This window comes from Scyliorhinus torazame, chromosome 13 (genome assembly GCF_047496885.1).
Source record: "Scyliorhinus torazame isolate Kashiwa2021f chromosome 13, sScyTor2.1, whole genome shotgun sequence".
Taxonomy (NCBI): Eukaryota; Metazoa; Chordata; class Chondrichthyes; order Carcharhiniformes; family Scyliorhinidae; genus Scyliorhinus; species Scyliorhinus torazame.
Genome location: NC_092719.1, coordinates 171,138,974 through 171,161,994, shown reverse-complemented (window position 1 = coordinate 171,161,994; position 23,021 = coordinate 171,138,974). Strand labels below are relative to the sequence as shown.

General features: G+C 45.7%; 1 protein-coding gene across 1 annotated transcript in view; it reads right to left on the bottom strand.

Annotated features, from left to right (window-relative positions):
- The window catches only part of dnah12 (dynein, axonemal, heavy chain 12), a 475,562-nt gene that overhangs the window by 370,038 nt on the left and 82,503 nt on the right, over nt 1–23,021 (bottom strand). Inside the window, exons 12-15 of the mRNA XM_072472436.1 lie at nt 19,540–19,718; nt 12,387–12,522; nt 8,044–8,169; nt 1,154–1,288 (exon numbers count right to left, since the gene is read on the bottom strand). Coding sequence (XP_072328537.1) covers nt 1,154–1,288; nt 8,044–8,169; nt 12,387–12,522; nt 19,540–19,718 — 576 coding nt within the window. The remainder of the gene's footprint in view (nt 1–1,153; nt 1,289–8,043; nt 8,170–12,386; nt 12,523–19,539; nt 19,719–23,021) is intronic.

Genomic DNA, 23,021 nt, shown 5'->3' with positions numbered 1-23,021 from the left:
CGAAAGAGGCCGGAATTCTGGCCTTTGCGTCCCTGGTAGCCCGGCGAAGGATTCTCCTTCAGTGGAAAGATGCGAGGCCCCCAAGCGTGGAATCCTGGATCAGCGATATGGCAGGGTTCATTCAATTGGAGAGGGTGAAATTTGCCTTGCGAGGGTCAGTACAAGGGTTCTTTAGGTGGTGTCAACCGTTCTTAGACTTTCTGGCAGAACGATAGACGTTGGTCAATGGCAGCAGCAGTTCGGGGGGGGGTGGGGGTTACTTTATTTTTGTTTATGTTATTTACACTGGAGGGTCTGAGGGGGTGAATACACCTGTTGTGTTAAGTTATTATTTATGTACGGGGGGGGAGGGGTTTGGGGGGTTGCTTTTTTGAGATTGTGTTTTGTACTTAACCCTGTTGGGTTCTCTTTTCTTTCTCATTTTGTTATTGATATTTTATGAAAACCTTCAATAAAAAATTTTTTTTTTAAAAAAGAAGCTCCACTGTGAGGATTCGGAGAAGAAAACCACAGACACTAACTTGGGTTCAGAGCAGAGTGTATACTTGACCACAGTCATCTTGTGTGTTCAAAAGGGAGTTTTTGTGTTAATGAGACCATTGTAGCTTAAGATATACATTGTAATAATCCATGTTAATCTTTAGATTTAAGGGGGTGTAAAGGAGTATTGTATAATAATCCAACTTTTCATGTTCAATTAAAAAAAATATTGTTGTTAAACCTAATTAACGGTCCTGTGTCTCTGTTTCTCCATGTTTTATTTAAAAAAGTCAAAGTTATTGAGCCAGGGTTCCATTCTGGAATCTTCTCGTCCAGTTATAACATCAACTGGGATTGTAACACACTCGCCTAATGCACCTATACGGTCAGATGTAGCTACAATTAATGCCAAAATGGAGTTCCTGAGTTGATGGTCATTGATCCAAACTCTCGGATGAAGATCAACACTTTGGATCCAAGGAAATAAACAAATAAAAACATTTATTTGGTATTTAGACCAAGAAGAATACCAGTTAAATGGAATGAGCTCAAACTCAGAAATTTCAGCAAGGTTTTCTTTTAGTTTCCATTAATCTAGTTTGGATTAAAATGATCAAATTAAGTTTTGAATAGTCAGATCAAACCGTGAAAATGTTATCAGTGTTTTTCTAACCTGCTGCATCAAGTCAAGCTCAGAGCATTGCCCAAATTCTTCTGTGCGCCGGGATAGCTTCTCCAGTTCTACAATAAGTTTTTCTCGTTTAGCCAATAGCTCAGTCTCTCCTTTAAGCTTTGCTTTCTCAACCAGCTGTACAATCAAAAATAAGGACAATTATTCAGGATTTACAATTTAAACAGTGATCAGCCACTTTGAATAAATTAAACTGAATATACAGCAGATAACCCCTAATTGTTATACGTTAACCAAAACCCTGATGTTTTCCATGCTCTGTTAAATATCTAAAATTTGTTTCACATGCTCTATTGGATATCAAAACTTTGCCCACTCATTAAAGATGTTCCATATAATATCAGCATTTTCCAAATCCATTCACTTACTGCATAGTTAATCATACCACACTGATGTAAAGCCTAAACCTGTTAATTTACATTCAGGACAAACCGAGGACTTTTAGGCATTCCTAGTACTATCCCATATTTACAGTTTCAATTTTCTTTTGAAATTTTATAGAATGATAGTATGGTTGCAGTGCAGAAAGAGGCCATTCAGCCTGCTGTCTCTGTGCTAGCTCTTTGCAAGAGCAATTCACCTAGTCCTCCTCCCTGGTCCCCTCTCGCTTTCCCTCCCCCCCCTCCCCCCCCCCCCCCCCCCCCGGCCCATAGTGACGCAAATTCTTCCTCTTCAGTTAATGATCTAATTTTGTTTTGAAAGGAACAACTGAATCTGCCTCAACCACACTCCGACAGCGCATTCCAGATCCTAACCATTCACTGCATAAAACATTTTTCATGTGACTGTTGCTTCTTTTGCCAATCACCTTAAATCAGTGTCCTCGAGTTTTGTTCCTTCCAGCAATGGAAACATTGTTCAGACCCCTCATGATTTTGAATATCTGTCAAATCTCCTCTCAACCTTCTATTCTCCAAGGAGAACTGCCACAGCTTCTTCAATCCATCTGCATAATTGAAGTTCCTCATTCCTGGAACCATTCTTGTGAATCGCTCTTGCATTCTTTCTCATGCCTTTGGGACATTCTTTTTAAAGTGTGATGCCAAGATCTGGATGCAATGCTCCAGTTGAGGCCAAACCATTGTTTTATACAGCTTTATCATAACTTACTTGCTTGTGTACTCTATGTCTTTTTCTCAACACAGCATCCACTATGCGTTATTAACCCCTCTCTAAACCTGCCCTGCAACTTTCAATGATTTGTGCAGGTATAAACCCAGGCCCGGCTGTTCCTGCACCCCATTAAAATTGTACCTTTTATTTTATATTGCCTCTCCTTGTCCTTCCTACCAAACTGAATGACTTCACACTTATCTGTATTAAATTTTATCTGCCACTTGTCTGCCAACTGCACCAAGCTCACTATTTCCTTTTGAAGTTTTTTTACACTAGCTTGCTTGCAGTTTCCAATTCTTCCAAGATTTTGTGTCATCCTGTGCCTGTACACTAAAGTCTGGGTCATTAATATACAAAGAAGAGCAGGGGTTTTAAGACTGAAAATTGGAGAACCCTGCTAATAACCTTCCTCAAGTCTGAAAAACAATCAATCATTCAGCACTATTGTTTTCTGTCACTCAGCCAATTTTATATCCATGTTGTTACTGTGCCTTTTATTCTATGAACTCTAACTTCATTCACAAATCTGTTGAGCAGGATGTTATCGAATGCCCTTTGGATTTTGAATAACCTGCATTCACTGGTGACCATTAAATTTGCCCCAAATTATCATTTTTAAGATTCAAATAAACTCTAAAACATTAATTTAATAATACATGTTTCATGAATGTCACTGTCGATAAATGTGAGGCAATTCATTTTGGAAAGAAAAATAAAGCAGCCGCATATTATTCGCAAATCAAGAATAAACCTGGGTTAAAGGAGCTAAGGAATGTGGGAGTACAAATCCACCAAGGCAAAAGCGAGCATTAATGTATTCGAAGCAGTTCAGAAAAAGTTTACCAAACTAATACCTGGCTTGGGCAGGTTGTCTTCGCATAGAATTTACAGTGCAGAAGGAGGCCATTCAGCCCATCGAGTCTGCACCGGCCCTTGGAAAGAACAACCTACCCAAGCCCACACCTCCACCCTATCCCCACACCTCCACTCTATCCCCGCAACCCCAACCAACCTTTTTTGGACACAAAGGGCAATTTATCATGGCCAATCCACATGACCTGCACATTTTTGGACTGTGGGAGGAAACCAGAGCACCGGGAGGAAATCCATGCTGACACGGGGAGAAAGTGCATACTCCGCACAGACAGTGACCCAAGTCGAAAATCGAACCTGGACCCCGGAGCTGTGAAGCAACCATACTAACCACTGTGCTACCGTGCTACCCCATTATGAGGAACAATTGGGCAGGCTAGTGTATCCGTTGGAGATAAAAGAGTATGAGGAAACTTGATTGAAATATATACGATCCTGAGGGATTTTGACAGGTTTGATGTGGAATGCTTGATTCATCTTTTGGGAAAATCTCATATTAAGGGCCATTGCGAAGGTGGCATGGTAGCGCAGTGGTTAGCACTGCTGCCTCATGGCGCCGAGGACCCGGGTTCGTTCCTGGCCGCAGGTCACCGTCCGTGTGGAGTTTTCATTCTTCCATTGGCTGCGTGGGTATCACCCCCATAATCCAAAGATGTGCAGTGTAGGTGGATTGGCCACGCTAAAATGCCCCTTAATTGGAAACATTTAAAAAAAATATTAAGGGCCACTGTTTAGAAATAAGGGTTCGCCCATTTAAACCAGTGATGAGGAGAACATTTTTCTCTCAGTGTTGTCAGTTGTCCTCAAAACATAGGCTTTGACTATTTTTAAGGCAGAAGTAGATAGACCCTTGATAAGCAAGGGGGTGAAAATATTGGGGGTAGATAAGAGGATGGACTGGAAGCTATAATCAGATCAACCATGATCTCACTGAATTGCAGAGCAGACTCGAGGGGCTGAGTGGCCTACTCCTACTCCTGTTTCATATGTTCTAGATTAGAACAACATGAAATTTACAGCACACAAGCAGGTAATTTGGCTCAATTGGTCTGGTCTATTCTTGTGTTATGCACTGGAGATAGAAAACAAGCAGTAAGTCTCATATTAAAAACAATTCACAAACTTGCAATATTTTGCTAAATGTTCACTATATTTTGCAAAATACCTTTGCAAATTTCTCCAATCTTAAAACACATACCAAACCCTTTGGCCCTCAGACACTGGTTGTTCCCATCAACTCTGCATTGGTAACAGTCTTCAGATCAGGGTGAATTTACCCTTGAAAACTGCAAAAAAGCCTCCATAAATCAAAGGAGACAGAAAGATTGGCCTGCTCCAGCTCCTCCAATTACAGGTTCCCTCCCTCTTGCTCTTAATAATAATAATCTTTATTGTCACAAGTAGGCTTACAGTAACACTGCAATGATGTTACTGTGAAAAGCCCCTAGTCGCCACACTCCAGCGCCTGTTCGGGTACACAGAAGGAGAATTGAGTGTCCCAATTACCGAACAGCACGTCTTTCGGGAGTTGTGGGAGGAAACCAGAGCACCCGGAGGAAACCCATGCAGACACGGGATGACCGTGCAGACTCCGCACAGACAGTGACCCAAGCCGGGAATCGAACCTGGGACCCTGGAACTGTGAAGCAACAGTGCCATCCACTGTGCTACCATGTGCACCTTCCAGGGACATATGATTGCAGGAGTAGCAAGGGTGGATGAGAGGGAACCTGTGATTAGAGGAGCTTGAGCAGTTATTCTGGCTGGTCCTGCTGCTGCCATGAGACTTACGGCTGCACCATTATCGATCACTTCAAGTGGGGTAGGGGGGCTGTTTAACAGGGAGGTAAGGAATGTAGAAGATTTGCAGAAGTGCCAGATTAATGGAAGGATTGGAGTTCTGGGTCTGGATCTGGTGCCCGTAAAGAAACCTCTGGTTAATGGAAGGTGGTCCCCATAAAGGAGCTGCTGTCAAGTAAATGGCTTCAAATGGGCAAAGCCCTGAGGGTGGCTGCTCTGTAGAGGTTGGTCTGGAAATATGATCTTTTTTGTGGTCCTAGAATCATAGAATCCCTACAGTGCAGATGGAGGCCATTTGGCCCATCGAATCTGCATCAGCCCTCCAAAACAGCACCCTACCTAGGTCCAACACCCCGCGCAACCCTGTGACCCCACCTAACCATTTGGACACTAAGGGGCAATTTAGCCAATCCACCTAACCTGCGCATTTTTGGACTGTGGGAGGAAACCAGAGCAACCGGAAGAAACCCACACAGGCATGGGGTGAATGTGAAAACTACACAGTCACCCAATGTCGGAACTGAACCCAGGTCCCTGCCGCTGTGAGATAGCAATGCTAGCCACTGTGCCACCATGTTGCCTGTGCTGTCCTGTAAACTGAATGAAATCAGAATGAATATAATTCTTTAATGTAGTGGAACATTGTTTTTTTTTTAAATTTAGAGTAGCCAATTATTTTTTCCAATTAACAGGCAATTTAGCGTGGCCAATCCACCTAACCTGCACGTCTATGGGTTGTGGGGGTGAAACCCATGCAGACATGGGGAGAACGTGCAAACTCCACATGGACAGTGACCCAGGGCCGGGATTCGAACCTAGGTCCTCAGCGCCGTAGGCAGCAATGCTAACCACTGTGCCGTGCTGCCCTCGTGTAACATTGTTTACGCCTCTCAGATGGTCAATGTCTTGCATTTTGCCTGATGTTCTAAGTGGTGCACGGATGCTCTCTCCATGACTAACCAAAGGCTTGCTTCTGCTTCCTAAATCTATTTCACATTAAATCACTGAAATATGAACAGTAAAGCTTTTGAAAAAAGGGAAAAAGTTGATACTGACATGTTAATATCCAAAAGGCAGCCTTATGATCTCTTGGGACAATGCTCTAATTAAGATCCTGTATTTTTGATTCAATTAAATATTAATTCTCCCAACCAGCTTCATTTGAGAATAAAACACCTTTCCTTTATTTGTAATATGGGTGCTAAGAACCACAACTAATATTCCTTGGGTCCATCCAATCTTAAAATCTGGATGATCATGTGAGGAGGTGTGTTAGCTTGGAAGAATCATTGAACTGTGAAGTGTCTGTGAATTAAATCTTACATTATCTGCTGGTTAGCTTGGAACTGCAATATTAATTTGTATATATTCCCCTTTTTGCATAGTTGGATCTTTGGAACTGAATATCCTGGCACAACAGAAATATTGAAGGGAAAGAAACTTGAAATTAGCAGAACAAAACCAAAGAATGTTTGTTACAATGAACTTATAAAAGGGGCTGCAGAGGTGAGACTCAATGCCAATAAATTACTTTGTGTCAAGCAGTTAGGATTTTCTTTGGAAATAAAGTATGGGTGATGTATTTATAGCAGATTAATGTATTATTTATAGATTCCATGATATAAATATACACATATATAGGGCGTCATTCTCCGACCCCCCGCCGGGTCGGAGAATGGCCGTTGGCCGCCGTGAATCCCGCCCCCGCCCCCGCCGAAGTCTCCGCTCCTGGAGATTGGGCGGGGGCGGGAATCGGGCCGCGCCGGTTGGCGGGACCCCCCGCTGGATTCTCCGGCCCGGATGGGCCGAAGTCCCGCCCAGGAATTGCCTGTCCCGCCGGCGTAAATCAAACCTGGTTTTACCGGCGGGACCAGGCGGCGTGGGCGGGCTCCGGGGTCCTGGGGGGGGCCGCGGGGCGATCTGACCCCGGGGGGTGCCCCCGGTGGCCTGGCTCGCGATCGGGGCCCACCGATCCGCGGGCGGGCCTGTGCTGTGGGGGCACTCTTTCCCTTCCGCCTCCGCTACGGCCTCCACCATGGCGGAGGCGGAAGAGACTCTCCCCACTGCGCATGCGCAGGAAACTGACAGCGGTCGCTGACGCTCCCGCGCATGCGCTGGGAAACTGACAGCGGCAGCGGACGCTCCCGCGCATGCGCCGCATTTCCGCGCCAGCTGGCGGGGAAACAAACGCCATTTCCGCCAGCTGGCGGGGCGGAATCCCTCCGGCGTCGGCCTAGCCCCTCAATGTTGGGGCTAGGCCGCCAAAGATGCGGAGCCTTCCGCACCTTTGGGCCGGCGCGATGCCCGTCTGATTGGCGCCGGCTTTGGCGCCAGTCGGCGGACATCCCGCCGTTGGGGGGGAATTTCGCCCATAGTCTTTGATATTTGTGCTATCCGGGGCGGGATTCTCCGACCCCCCCCCCCGCCGGGTCGGAGAATCGCCGGGGGGCAGCGTGAATCCCGCCCCCCGCCGGCTGCCAAATTCTCCGGCGCCGGGAATTTGGCGGGGGCAGAATCGCGCCGCGCCAGTCGGCGGCTGCTAGCAGCGGCCCCCCGGCGATTCTCCGGCCCGCGATGGGCCGAGTGGCCGCCCGTTTTAGGCCGGTCCCCCCCCTTCCGCGCCAGCTGGCGCGGCGCAAACCACTCCGGCACCGGCCTAGCCCCTGAAGGTGCGGAGGATTCCGCACCTTCGGGGCAGCCCCACGCCGAAGTGGCTCACGCCACTCCTCGGCACCGGAGTGGCCCGCCCTGCCGATTCCCGCAAAATGAGCAAATACATAAGTTAATGTTACAACCTAATACAAGAGTTAGTGAGAATGAAGGAAGACACTCTGAAAACCAAAAGGTAGCCCCCAAGAAATACTCAAAAGAGGCCTAAAGCAATGCGTTGCATCCCTATTTCAGATGTCACAATCCAATTCATTGCATCTTCTTTCCTAAGTGTATTCACCCCTCCACCTCTTTCACCGCCTTTATAAAATGTCTCAAGGTCTATTTTTCCAACCTTCAAGTCACTCCTCCTAATCTCTTTCTATTGCTCAGCACCCATTTTCCCAATCTCTATTTGTGAAAAATCTACATACCTCATCATTTTCATCAAAAATGGGAATGATGTTCCTTGGCCAAAGGAGAACAGTGGCATGTAAATCTAGGTCAGGTGGATTGAATATATAAACATCCAGCAGGTAATCCAACCTGCGACGAAATTCCTGTAAAACCCAAATAATTATATATTAGAGCGTTTTTAGGTATGGGATTTCTCATGGGACACAAATTCATCTTGCACATTAGTACTTAGCTGCTGTTGAGTTCTAAAAACATTTCATGTTTTGAAATAAGGATTCAAGACCCAAAAATATGAAACAGTATTAATACATACTGTGAGATCCAGCATTGATGTCATCTAAGCATTTATTTACCTAGAAGAAAAACAATTCTAAAACTGATTATTTATACAGCTGCAGGAAGAGAACAACCTTTGCTTGATTAATTAAATGGTGATGAAGTGGACATTGAAAGTAGTCCCATCAATAGAAATATTCCTATTTCTATAATTGGAAATAAATCATTTTCTGCAGCTGTTGAATATTTGATTCAGGGCACAAAACTATTTTCTAACACTATTGTTCACCTGGTTAATCAGGTCAAGGAACCAAATAACATCCAAAAATATGAATTCCTAACTGAATTGTTAACTAAGTTGATTCCTTAGGCCAGGTCAAGCCATGGACAAATTGTAATTATGAATAACTAGATGTGTTCGCTGTGGAGATCTGCTCAGTTCTAAAGGTCTTTCTTTAAAACAAAAGCCCCAAAAAGCTGATGGAGCAAATTTTGTACTCCATGGTTAAGACAGAATGATCACTTTTCACTTTGCTGACAGGTACGCATAACGTTTTCCCAGGCTTTTGAGTAGAGACTTTCTCTAATTTGGTGTCTGATCCAGGGCAGAGCCCATTACAGGACACTTGTGATGTCTCAGAGCTGGTCAGGAAACAGCAAGGCCTTTCAATCAATCAGGAATGGGATTCTCCAGTCCTCCAGCCATGGGATTCTCTCTTCCTGCCGCTTGTCATATGATTTCCCATTGAAGCCACCCCACACTGCCGGGAAACCAGTGGGCGGAGGTGCGCTGCCAGTGGGAAAAGAGAATCCCAACAGCTGGAGAATTCCGGTCCAGATTGAAATATCCACACTGAGATATACAGAGACTAAAACAGGAAACATAAATTAAATTTAAATCATGCATGGAAAGCAAAATAAAAATCAAGAACAATCAATAGGTTTAAAAGAGAGCTAAAAGGAAAAGTAAAAATAAAATAATTTTAATTTCTATGCTTGTGAAAATTTCCTTAATAAATAATGAAGGAATAAAACTCCATACCTATAACATTAAGCAAGGCCAGTGACATAATTTGGCAGTAATTATCAAATACCCCACTGTTAAAAATTCACTAATTTCTGAATGCCCTAAATTATTTATCTTTCATTCGTGATAAACACATGGGCAAGTTCCCCAAGTTCACGACATTGCCTTAATACGATAGAATTTTGCATCAGGTTTGAATACAATATAATTCTTTCTGAACCTAGGGTCTTAAATCTAAAGAAAGGACATTTTGACAGTATGAAGGGCTAATTGGCTATGGTGGATTGAGAAAGTACACTAAAAGATTTGACGGAAGACAGGCAACAACCAGTTTTTAAAGAAATACTACACAGTCTCCAACAAATACATTTTCCTCTAAGGCACAAACATCCAAAGGGAAAGATAAATCAATCGCGTTTCACAAAATATGTTAATTTTAATTTGATTACCCTTAGTGTGCAAAGATGTTCAGTAGAGGTGAGGTTAGGGGTTACAGGGATAGGCGGGGGAGTGGGCCCAGATAGGGTGTTCTTTCAGAGAGCCAGTGCAGACTCAATGGGCTGAATAGCTTCCTTCTGCACTGTAGGCATTCTACAGTGTATGCATTTCTAGCTAACATTCAAAATTCTATAGATTCTGGAAATGTTCTTGGGGACTGGAAAGTAGCAAATGCAACCCGAGCATTTAAGAAGGGAGGAAGGGGGAGAATGGAGAACTACAGACTCTTGATTTGATGTCAGTAAATGTCAGGGAAAAAGTTGGAATTGATTGTAAAAGATGTGATAACTGGATATTTAGAAAAGAATGGTAAAATTGCTCAGACATCATGGATTTATCAATGGGAAATCATGTTTGACAAATGTGGAGGTTTTTGAAGATATTACTGGGCGGCACAGTGGTTAGCATTGCTGCCTCACAGCACCGGGGGCCCGGATTCAATTTCGGCCTTGGGTGACGGTGGGGAGTTTGCCCGTTCTCCCCGTATCTGCGTGGGATTCTGCCGGGTGCTCCACTTTCCTCCCACAATCCAAAGATGTGCAGGTTAGGTGGACTGGCCATGCTAAAAAGTTGCTCCATAGTGTCCAAGGAAGTGCAGGTTGGGTGTGGATAGTGTGGATATGGGGCTGCATGGATAGGGCGGGGGAGTGAGCCTTGGTAGGGTGTTCTTTCAGAGGGTCGATGCAGATTCGATGGTCGGACTGGCCTTCTGCACTGTAGGGATTCTCTGATACTTAAGATAAAAGCAAATTACTGCGGATGCTGAAATCTGAAACAAAAGCAGAAAATGCTGGACAATCTCAGCAGGTCTGACAGCATTGGTAGAGAGAAGGGAGCAAACGTTTTGAGTCTGGATTACTCTTTGTCCTCTATCCAGCTTCACATCCCCCTCCCTCCACAACAGTATAAATCTGACCCTATTCTCAGTTCTCTCCAGCTTTGACAAAAAGTCATCCAGCCTCGAAATGTTAGCTTACTTCTCTTGCCACAGATGCTGTTAGACCTGCTGAGATTGTCCAGTATTTTCTGTTCTATGATACTTGTAGCAATAATAAAGGAAAACCAGTGGATATGGTGTATTTGGATTTTCCAAAGGCTTTTAATTGGATCTCACACAGGAAATTAGTAAATAAAATTAGAGCACTTGAGTTTGAGGTAATATACTGGTAGGGATTAAGAATTGGTTAACAGACAGAAAACAGGGAGTAGGAAAAAAGGATCATTCTCAGGATGGTAAGCTGTTACAAGCAGGGTACAGCAAGGATCAGTTCTGGGGGCCACAGCTATTCACAATCTATACAAATGAATTGGATGTGGGATCAATTGTAATATTTCCAAACTTTGCTGATGACACCATACTGGGTTGGAATGTAAGTTCTGAGGGGGATGCAAGCAGGCTTCACGAGGACAAGATAAGCTAAATGAATGGACAAGAACATCGCAGATGGAAAATGTGAATAAGTTATTTATTATGGGTAGAAAGAACAGAAAGGCAGAATATTTGTTAAATGGTGAGAAGTTAGGAAATGTGGGTGTCTAAAAAGGAAAATGGTATGTTGGCCTTCATCACAAGAGGATTTGGGTAAAGGAGTAAAGAGATCTTGCTGTGGGTTTGAGCTTGGTGAAACCTCACCTAGACTGTTGTGTATAGTTTTGATCCCCTTATCTAAGGAAGGATATGAAATGAAATGAAAATCGCTTGTTGTCACAGGCTTCAAATTAAAGTTACTATGAAAAGCCCCTAGTCGCCACATTCCGGTGCCTGTTCGGGGAGGCTGGTACGGGAATTAAACCGTGCTGCTGGCCTGCCTTGGTCTGCTTTAAAAGCCAGCTATTTAGCCCAGTGTGCTAAACAAACTTGTCATAGAGGGAGGGCAATGGAGGTTCACCAGATTAATCCCTGGTTTTATGAAGAGAGATTGAGGAGATTGGGTCTGTATTCCCTAGAGATTTAGAGAATGAGAGGTGACCTCATTGAAGCTAAGAAACGTCTTGCAGGGCATTACAGGGTGAATCTAGATAGGATATTTCCCCTGAGTGATGAGTCTAAAACCAGGTGACATAATCTCAGGCTGAATCTATTGGTGATGACTATCACCATGCTCCACAAACTCAGGAACACATTCTATTAAAACAACAGATATTTAAAAATTCATTGTCGTGATCTCCCATCAGCGCAGAAGTGAGAATTACAAATCACCTCATCTTTAAACACATCAATTCCTCCTCACCACCTTTGTTGTAAAGCAAAATATAAATAAAAATACGTTTGTTTGGTATAAGGGTGGAAAATTACAGGAAATAATAGGCAATTTACATTATAAACAGATGGAGGAATTTATTATGGGAAATAGTAAGACAAAAGCCTGACAAAAACATTACAACTGCAGATAGGAATTGAATACAGTTCAATGCTTGAAACACATTCTAGATGTTATTATACTTATTGCATTTTTACATTATTGCACTTTAGGCAATTATTTAATCTTCCCTCTTTATGGCCAATATTACAGAAGACCAATTCATCTTAAATTACTTACTGATTTATTTAATACTTACGTTGATTCTTTCATTCAAAGCCGCAACACCTTTGCTTTTCGCTTCATTCACATAATCTATCACGTCCAACATTTCCTTTGTACTCTCGGGAATATTCAAAGCTTTATCTACAATGTATTCAAACTCATGACAAATTCTACAAAAAATAACAAATTACATTTTTATGATCAAAATAAATAATATGTGATAATTATTGAGAAAATGTCTCACAGGAAGATTTAAATGTACACTTAGAAAATGTCATGATATTTAATATCTAATAATAATATACAATGGCAACCAACAGACTAGAACTCTGGGGTCCAACATAGTGTAGTCTTTCCCAATCCAGGGTATTATTAACTGTATCCAGTTCATTCTGGGGACTCTTTCAGACAAGACCACTGCTTTCATGAATCACAAAGGATCAACTGTACAAGTTTGTGATCATCAGCAATGCATCATGTAGCTGTGTGGCCACTTACTCAGAAGTTGGTATGATGCATTTATATTACAGAAACTTCCATTTATCCCTGCACAGAAAATAAGAGGTTCAATATGTCTCATGACACTTCTCGGGATTCCATTCTTAGCAGTCAAACTGGATATAATCAGATCCGTGGGTTTACTAGATTAATCGCTGAGCAGAACTCTGGAGTCATCAAGTGAATACTCCCCTGTCTGAACAAATCTGGTGGCTTCCAACAAACCACATCAGAAATAGTATCTGGTACAAGATTGGTTTGCTGCAAAACTTTGGTAATCTCCAGAACAACCCTTGGAGCCAATATTAAATCAAGTACCTTCATTATAATGAAGGAGACAACATGAATGGCATTCAGGATGGTGAGCGTGGAAGGGCTTCAACAATTACTGCAGTTATTTCTTCTGCAGAAGCACATTAAGGAGTGCCTCAACGAAACAATTCCTGCTCTCTTGCATTAATAATCACGTTCAACATCTGTCCCACTTCTTCCCAACTCCAAAAAATATAATTGGCCCAAATCATAAAATTGATTTGTCTTTTGACATTTTAAGATCACTAGTTACTATGAAAGCATTCTGCACAAAGATTTCAAAAAGATTTAGCATTTTGAATTTACACAAGTGCCTTAACAGTCTTAAGTTACCTCTTATCTACCTTATGCTGATGTCTTCCTCTCTTGGCTTGAACTGTGGAGGTGAAAAACTGCTGTGGCTCATAAAAGGACTCTTTTATGGAACCATACGTGAACCACGCCGGCGGGAACGCGGCCGGTCGACCGTGGAGAAACGCCGCGGGGGCCGCTTTCAACAGCCCCCGACAGTGCCGCGTCGACCGCTCGCGCGCGCGACTGGCGCTGATTCTCCAGTCGCCAGAGGTTCGCGTTCCGGCGTCGGACCCAATCGTGCGTCCGCGCCCCATTCTCCGCCCGTGCGGCGAGCGCAATTTTGGCATGGAGGAACGGAGAATCCCGGCCACAATTTTTTTTTAAATTCCAATATATAACATAGAAGAAAAAATACTTAAAAGAATACAAATTCACACAACCGAATCCTCCCCCCCGCCCCCCACACCCCTTCCCCCAGCAAATGATGGTGATTAGTTCCTTAAAATATGCGATGCTCCGGGAGTGGCAGTCGGCATCGCCTCGCCACCGGGGGTTGCGGCTTGGTTGGGTGACCTGTACGACTTCCTGCGGTTGGAGAAGATAAAATATGAGTTAAGGGGCTCTGCAGGCGGGTTTGAGAAAAGGCGGGGATGTTTGTGACCGTGTTTGTTCGTCAAAGGGGGGTTGAAAAAGGGGAAAGAATTTGTACCGGCTGTATAGTTGATTGTTGGGAAGTATGTTTCCCAGGTGTTTATGTGTTGTAACCTGTTTTGGTACATGTTGGTAATAAAATACATGAAAAAAAAGTGCAATTTTCGGCTGCTACCGCTGATAGAATCCCTCAGCCGATCCCCTCACGGTGTATTTGACCTTCTGCAGGTACAGAAACTCCAATAGGTCCCCTAACCATGGTGCTGGATGGGCTGGCGGACCTCCACCCCAGAAGAATCTGACTCCGGGCAATCAACAAAGCGAAAGTAAGAACATCTGCCTCCACCCCTATCTGCAGCCTCCGGCGAGTCCGACACCCCAAATATGGCAACTAGAGGGCAGGGCTCCAATTAAACCTTTAGAATCGCCGACAAGGTGCTAAACAAGAAGACCCAATAGCTAACAAATTTGTAACAAGACCAGAGCATTTACGTGTGTTTGGCCAGGCTCCCGGAACACTACATACACCTATTATCCACCTCTGGGGGAAAAAACATTCATCTTTGCTTTGGTCACAGGGCAGCATGGTGGTGCAATGGTTAGCACTGCTTCCTCACAGTGCCGATGGCCTCGTTTCGATCCCGGCCCTGGGTCACCATCCGTGTGGTGCCTGCACATTCGTCCTGTGTCTGCGTGGGTCTCATCTCCACAACCCAAAAAGACGTGCAGAGTAGGTGAATTGACCATGCTAAATTGCCCCTTAATTGGAAAAAAAGAATTGGGTTCTCTAAATTTATTTTATAAAAATCTTTGCCTTAGTCAGGTGTGCTCTAAACACAACCTTGAGCTGAATCAAGCTCAGCCTTGCACAAGAGGATGTGGAGTTCACCTTGTGAAGAGCCTCACTCCACACCTCGTCATCTATAATGGGTTCCAGCTCCCCCTCCTACCTTGCTTTTATCCCATCCATCGGGCACACTTCCTCTGGCAGAATACGGCCATAACTTCCAGATGTGCTACCCTCCTCCGACCTCGCAACTGAAAGAATCTTTTCCAAAAGAGACTGTCATGATATTCAGGTAAACATCATGGTGCAAACATACATACATACTGATGGTCAGATCAATGGACCAATCAATACACACACAACACCACAGCCAATCACAGGCAAGAGCATACACACTATAAAATGGGGAACACGACACTTCCCGCTCATTCCAGCAGGAGACAGCTCAGGGCAGAGAGCTCACAGCAAGCGACTCAGACATTCACCATGTGCTGAGTGCCTCTCCAAGATAGTGTTAGGGATAGGTCCACAGATTCAAGGGTAATGAACGAACCACATAACCAGTTTACCATTGTAAATATTGTTAGTAATAAAACTGAGTTGTACCATCCGCAACCGTGTTGGTTCGTCTGTGTAGCAGAGCACCCAACACAACAGAGATGACTGCGGCACCTCGGGGAATGTTGGGAAGGCCTTCCATACAAAGTTCTGAACCTGGAGATGTCTCATAGAATCTCTACAGTGCAGAAGGAGGCCAATCGGCTCATCGAGTCTGCACCGACCCTTGGGAAGCCTACCCTCACTAGCCCCACATCCCAACCCTATCCCTGTAATGCCATCTAACCTGCACATCTTTGGGCTGTGGAAGGAAACCGAAGCACCCGGAGCAAACTCACGCAGACATGGGGAGAAATTGCAAACTCCACACAGTCACCTGAGGCCGGAATTGAATCAGGGTCCCTGGAGCTGTGAGGCAGCAGTGTTAACCACTGTGTCACTGTGCGTCCCGATTATCTGAACACATTTGACCACACGAGCCTGTATTTCACCGTCAATTCCTCCAGTCTGGTGAATCGCCCTTCCAAAAACAAGTCCCCTAACCTCCAGCCCTTTTCTTCCCCATTCCCCAAACAAGGGCCGGGATTCTCCCCTACCCGGGGGGGGGGGGTCGCGGCGGGATGGAGTAGCGGGAACCACTCCAGCGTCAGGCCGCCCCAAAGGTGCGGATTTCTCCGCACCTTTAGGGGTCAAGCCCTCACCTTGAGGGGCTAGCCCCACGCCTGAATGGTTGGCGCGCCGCAAGCCGGCGGGAAAGGCCTTTGGCACCACGCCAGCCGGGGCCTAAAGGACTTCGCCGGTCGGCGGGAGTCCGCGCATGCGCGGGAGCGTCAGCGGCTGCAGACGTCATCCCCGTGCATGCACGGGGGGGTTCACTTCCTCATCGGCCATGGCGGAGGCTGTGGCTGAGATGGAAGGAAAAGAGTGCCCCCACGGCACAGGCCCACCCGCGGATCGGTGGGCCCCGATCGCGGGCCAGGCCACAGTGGGGGCACCCCCCAGGGCCAGGGTGCCCCCCCCACCCCGGACACCGGAGCCCAGCTGCGCTGCCAGTCCCGCCGATAAGGTAGGTGGTTTGATTAACATCGGCGGGACTGGCATGACAGCAGCGGGTGTTCGGCCCATCGCGGGCCAGTGAATCGCCGGGGGGGGGGGGGGGGGGGGGGGGCGCCGTCCGGCGCAGCGCGATTCCCGCCCCTGCCGAACTTTCGGTGCCGGAGAATTCGGTGGCCGGCAGGGGCGGGATTCACACCGCCCCCCGCCGATTCTCAGACCCGGCGGGGGTTGGAGAATCCCGCCCAAGGTATCTAGCTTTGCCGGCAGAAGCAGTTGTTTGGCACAAATAGGGGTCACCTTCGACAGGGACCTGGGCTTAAAACGTTGTTTGAACTGTCGCCATATCGTCCAAGTGGATAAGACTGGACTCGCAGAATATTTTGTTGCCGAAAGCAGGAGCAAAGCTGTCACATGTGCGCCCAATCTTATATGACCCCATCGCAACCTGCACCCAAGTGGCCTCCGGGTAGCTGCACCAACCTTGCACCCTCCCTGCCAAGGATAGTGGAAGGTTGTCCCACCTTTGCAGACCAGGCTTGACCTTACTCACCAGACTGGTATAGTTCAATTTATGGAGCTGGGCCCAGTCGCGGACCACTCGGACACCCAGATATCTGAAGCTTTATCTGACAAGATGAAAAGGAAGCACCCCCGGGTTTGCTCTCCTCCCCGAGGGCTCCACCGGAAAATACACATTCTTTACTAGATTCAGCTTCTATCCCGAAAAAGAGTCTGTCAAAGAAGCAGTATGTTGTCAGCACATAAGGACACCTTATGTCCCACCTTCAAGCCCACCCCCAATTATCCCTTTCCATTTTCTCAAAGCCATAGCCAGGGGCTCGATTGCCAATACAAATAGGATGGGAGACATTGGACATCCCTGTCTCCCTCCCCTATCCAATTGAAAATACCTCAAATCCAAATTGTTGGGATGCCACTAGCTGATGGGGCCTTGTACAGTAGACTTATCCATGAAACAAAGTTTGGTCCGAGCCCAAACCTCCCCAAAATTGTAAACAAGTACTTCCATTTCACCCTGTCAAATGCCTTCTCAGCGTCCAAAGACACAACCGCCCCTGGAACAAGCCCCGCAGATGAGGAGAGACCTACATTTAACAGTCATCAGATGTCAGATGACAGTTGCCGGCCCTTAACAAATCCTGTCTGATTTTCACCTATCACGCCAGGGAGACAAGACTCTAAACCATTTCACTCGCACCTCACCAATGCCTTAGCATCCACATACAGCAACGAAATAGGACGGTACGACCCACATTCCTCGGGGTCCTTATCTTTTTTCAATGAGAAGGAAATCGTGCCTGCACCAGTGTAGCCGGAAGGGAAGATGGGTCAGAGTCCTGAAACATATCCACCAGCAACGAGACCCTATCCAGCAAAGGTCTTTTAAAACCCCACTGGAAATGCATCTGGTCCCGAAGCCTTACTTGTTTGCATCCGCCCTATAGCTGCTAAGACTTTCCCAAGACATAGCGGTGCCTCCAACCATTCGCACTCCTCCTCCCCCATTACAGGAAACTCCAGATCCTCCAAAAATGCCAACATCTCCAACTTCCCATCTGGCGGCGCCGACCTGTAAAGTTTCTTACAGAAACTTACAGAAATCCTCGCACTGAATCAGGCACATTTGCAGGAACACAGCACTTTTGCACCTCTACCAAGTGGCTGTTCTTCGCAGTGGTTAGCACTGTTGATTAATTTATTCTCCATTGCAATGCAGATGAGAGTAGGTTCTTGGGATTAACGTCTTTACTACATTGAATGCAATATCATGGCTTTGCACTCCTTAATTGTACCTTTAAAGTTCCCAACGATTCATCCCTGGCCTCTTTTTCGGTCTTCATCACCTTCAGACAAGGGATCTGTTTCCACATGCAAACTCACAATGTCCAGTACAAACTCTCCAAAACTATCAACACCCTCCCTTTGTGAAACCAGTCTGCTTGCCAACCAGATTTAGATGAGCTGCAATTTCCTTCATTGGGCAAACTGAAGCCATCGTCTATGGCATGGCCACATACTGCGTATTCTCATAAATTTTTCCATCCCCTATCCTACCAGCAGATCCTACTTCCCTGCACTGTCTCAGGTTGAACCAGTGTTTGGTGAATTGCCTACTTATTTGACCCCAAGTTGAGTTTCTGATCCCAAAACATCTACATCCAAAAGGTCATCTACTTTCATCATTGTAATAAAGTATATCTCTTGGGCTGCATGGTGGTGCAGTGGTTAGCACTGCTGCCTACGGCACTGAGGACACAGGTTTGGTCCTGGCCCCGGGTCATTGTCTGTGTGGAGTTTGCACATTATCCTCGTGACTGCCTGGGTTTCACCCCCACAACCCAAAGATGTGCAGGTTAGGTGGATTGGCCACGCTAAATTGCCCCTTAATTCGAAAAAAAAATAATTGGATACTCAAAATTTTTTTTTTTTAAATAAAGTATATCTCTATTTCTGCTTTAGCTCAGCAAAACTCTACCTCCCATATGTTATCCTACACCAAATTCTACTTGTTCATCTGCCCTGGACTTGCAAATCCAGATTTGCTATTGGTCTTCCAAAATTTAGAGTCTCATCCTTACATTTAAATCTCACCATTTTCATGCATTTCCCTATCTATAGCTTCCTTCAGCACTAAAACCCCAGCCCAAACTCGCTTTTCTTCGATCACGGACTTTCTCTCCCCATCCCACCCTTCACCCCTCCATTCTTAGCTATCTAGAGCCTAAACTCTGATTTACTTCACCTCATTAGTATCCAATTCTTTGATCAACCTTTTAGTCACCACCTTTAATATATTCTTTGGCTCTCGATCAATTTTTCCCTATGTTTCTGTGAAGCACATGAGGACATTTTCTGTGTTAAAGGTAGGTTCTTGTCAAATGTCCCGCACATTATACTGTTAGGGTATAGGAAAGAATGTAAAAAATATATTTCAGGATTAATAAAACAAGAATTGAAATTAATAATTTGTTATTTCTGCTATCAATATCCATTTGTAGCACTGACTTACGCTTCATTTTCTTCTCTGTGTTTTGCAACCAGTCCATCCAGCAGCATTTCCGCAAAGCTCTTTGCTTTTTCTGACAGCCCATGTTTTATGTCTTCACAATCTAATCGTACCATATGAAAGTGGGCAACTTTTATTAAACTCATGATCTCCACTGACAAGTGACGAAATTGTTCTATAAACTTAATAGAAAATACTGAATTATTGAGATGTAGAAATTGGATTTAGACTGGAGAAGAATATGCCACATACATGTTAATATTACATTATACAGTTTACAATTAGTTTCCTCCTCCTACTAATTTCACTTTCTCTGTCTTCCTCTCCTAATCTTTTTACTTTCCTCTTCTCCTGAAGTGAATCAGGCAGTCCTGCAGGAATGCAGCACTTTGGCACCTCTACCAAGTGGTTGTTCTTCACTGTAGCACAGTGGTTAGCACTGTTGGTTCACAGTACCGGGGACTTGGGTTCGATGCCCGGCTGGGGTCACTGTCAGTGCGGAGTCTGCACGTTTTCCCCGTGTCTGCATGGGTTTCCTCCGGGTGCTTCGGTTTCCTCCCATAAGTCCCGAAAGAAGTGCTTGTTAGGTGATCTGGACATTCTAAATTCTTCCTCAGTGTACCCGAACATGCGCAGGAGTGTAGCAACTATGGGATTTTCACAGAGCTTAACAACTACGGACTGTGAACACCTTCAGCCCATTTTTATTTCTATTAATTTATTTTCATTTCTTCCATTGATCTGTTTTTCCCTACAATTGTCCTCCTTCCTCCCATGCCACTGTTCCCTGTTCCAGATTGGCCTTTGAAACACTGCTTTGTTCTGCCATTAACCCATTCTGATGTCTTAATGTGCCACTATCAACACCCTTCAAAGTCATTATCTCCACCATTTACATTCCCTTTGTCAATCTCCACCTATCACGGACTTTCTATCCAGCCCCACTGCTCCACGCACTCCCGCCCCCACAACAGTATAAATCTGATCTGATTTCTTGTTCTCCCTAGCTTTAACAAAGAGTCACCCAGACTCAAAAGGTGAACTCCCTTCTTTCTCCACAGATGCTGTCAGACCTGCTGAGATTGTCCAGTATTTTCTGTTTTTGTCTCAGATTACATCATCTGCAGTAATTTGCTTTTATCTGGGGACTGCCATTAGCACTCGTTCCCCTTGGTTTCTGTGGCCATTAGCACCCGGTTTACCTGGGTTTCTGTGGCTATGACTCATCTTTCATTCTCACTCCACGGTATAAATATTTCCCACTTTCTCTGTCTGTTAGCTTTGACAAAGAGTCATCAGACTCGAAACGTTAGCTCTTTTCTCTCCCTACAGATGCTGCCAGAGCTGCTGAGATTCTCCAGCATTTTCTCTTTCGTTTCAGATTCCAGCAGCCGCAGTAATTTGCTTTTATCCAGTGTTTAACTCACTGCCACCTCTCTTCCAGGAATGCCTACCCTGAAGAAGTACTGCTCTTCTCTCCGACAGGATTTACGTAAGTCCCTCCCCCACTATCCACCTTCACTGCTTTCCATTTCTCTCTTAGTGTTGGACAAGGTATTCACCAAGACTCGCTTCCACAGCCATATTTCCTTCATCAGTGACTGTCTTCTTCTCCGACTTACCCCACGGGGATTTCAACTTAATTTCCACCTAGCATGTAACCTTTAGGATTACAGGTACCTCCAGGATATACAACATTCTTCCAACTGCTGCTCTCGCCACATCCTGAAAACCACACAGTGCCATGCCGCGCCACATAAGGCATCAACATCTCTCTCCAGCAGCACCGTCTTACTCTCTCTCAAAGCTGTCCCTAGTTTCATTTCATCCTTCGCATCATTCGACGTCTTAACAAGAATCTTTTCCTGTTTCTTACAGATGTTAAGGAACGCAAGCTTCAACAACTCAACACCACTGCCCATGCTAGGCCCTCCACCAGTCCTAATCCCTCGTACCCCATTTCTCCCAGTATCAACACCACTGCCCACCCTGGGCCCTCCACCCGCCCCAATCCCTCGTACCCCATTTCTCCCAGTATCAACACCACTGCCCATCCCAGGCCCTCCACCTGTCGCAATCCCTCGTACCCCATTTCTCCCAGCCCCAGCCCTTGCCGCGTGTTCACCATACACTCCGACCTTCTCCTGTCTGAGGATGAGCGTGCTGTTCTCAGCAAAGGACTCAGCTTTGTACCCTTACATCCCCATCTCAATGAATTCTGGGCTCGACATGATGTTGAACTCTTCTTTCGTCGCCTTCATCTCCATGCCCACTTCTTTGGGCAAGAATCCTCCCCCCGTTCCACTGATCCTTTCATGTGCCTCCAACATTCTGCCTCCAAGTGGACCCCCCCCGCCGGGACAATTACCTGCCCTTGCTCTTTTCATTGAGAACTGTCGACGGGACATTGGCCGTCTTCATTTTTCTGCCCCCTTATTCCAACCTCTCTCCTTCCGAACTTTCTGCTCTTCACTCCGTCAGATCTAACCCCGACTTTGTCATCAAACCTGTTGACAAAAGTGGTGCTGTTCTCATCTGGCGCACTGACCTCTACCTCACAGAGGCTGAGCGCCAACTTTCAGATACTTCCTCTTACCTCCCCCTGAACCATGACCAGACCACTGAACATCAAGCCATTATCTCCAACACCATTAGCGACCTCATTTCCTCTGGATGCCTTCCCCCTACGGCTTCCAACCTCATAGTCTCCCAACCCGGACAGCCCATTTTTACCTACTTCCCAAAATCCACAAAAAGGACTGTCCCAGCAGGCCCATTGTGTCAGCATGCTCTTGCCCCACCGAACGTATTTCCTCTTATCTTGACTCCATCCTCATTCCTCTGGTCCATTCCCTCCCCACCTACATCCGGGATTCCTCTGATGCCCTGCGTCATATTGACAGCTTCCAGTTCGCGGGCCCTAACTGCATCCTATTCACCATGGATGTGCAATCTCGCTACACCGCCATCCCACACCAGGATGGCCTGAGAACTCTTCGCTTCTTTCTCGAAAAGAGGTCCGGACAATTCCCATCCACCACCACTCTCCTCCGCCTGGCTGAACCCGTTCCATCTCTCAACAACTTCTCCTTTAACTTATCCCACTTTTTCAAAATCAAAGGTGTAGAAATGGATACCCGCATGGGTCCTAGCTATGCTTGCCTTTTTATGGGGTATGTGGAATATTCCTTGTTCCAGGCCTATCGAGCCCCCTCCCACATCTCCTTTACCGACACATTGATGACTATTTTGGTGCCGCATCATGCTGTCGTCCGGACCTGGAAAAATTCATCAACTTCGCTTCCAGTTTCCACCCCTCCATCACTTTCACCTGGTCCACCTCAGACACTTCCCTTCCCTTCCTTGATCTTTCTGTCTCCATTTCCGGCAATAAACTATCTACTAATATCCACTACAAGCCCACTGACTCCCACAGCTATCTGGACCCCAGCTCTGCGCACCCTACACCCTGTAAGGAGTCCATC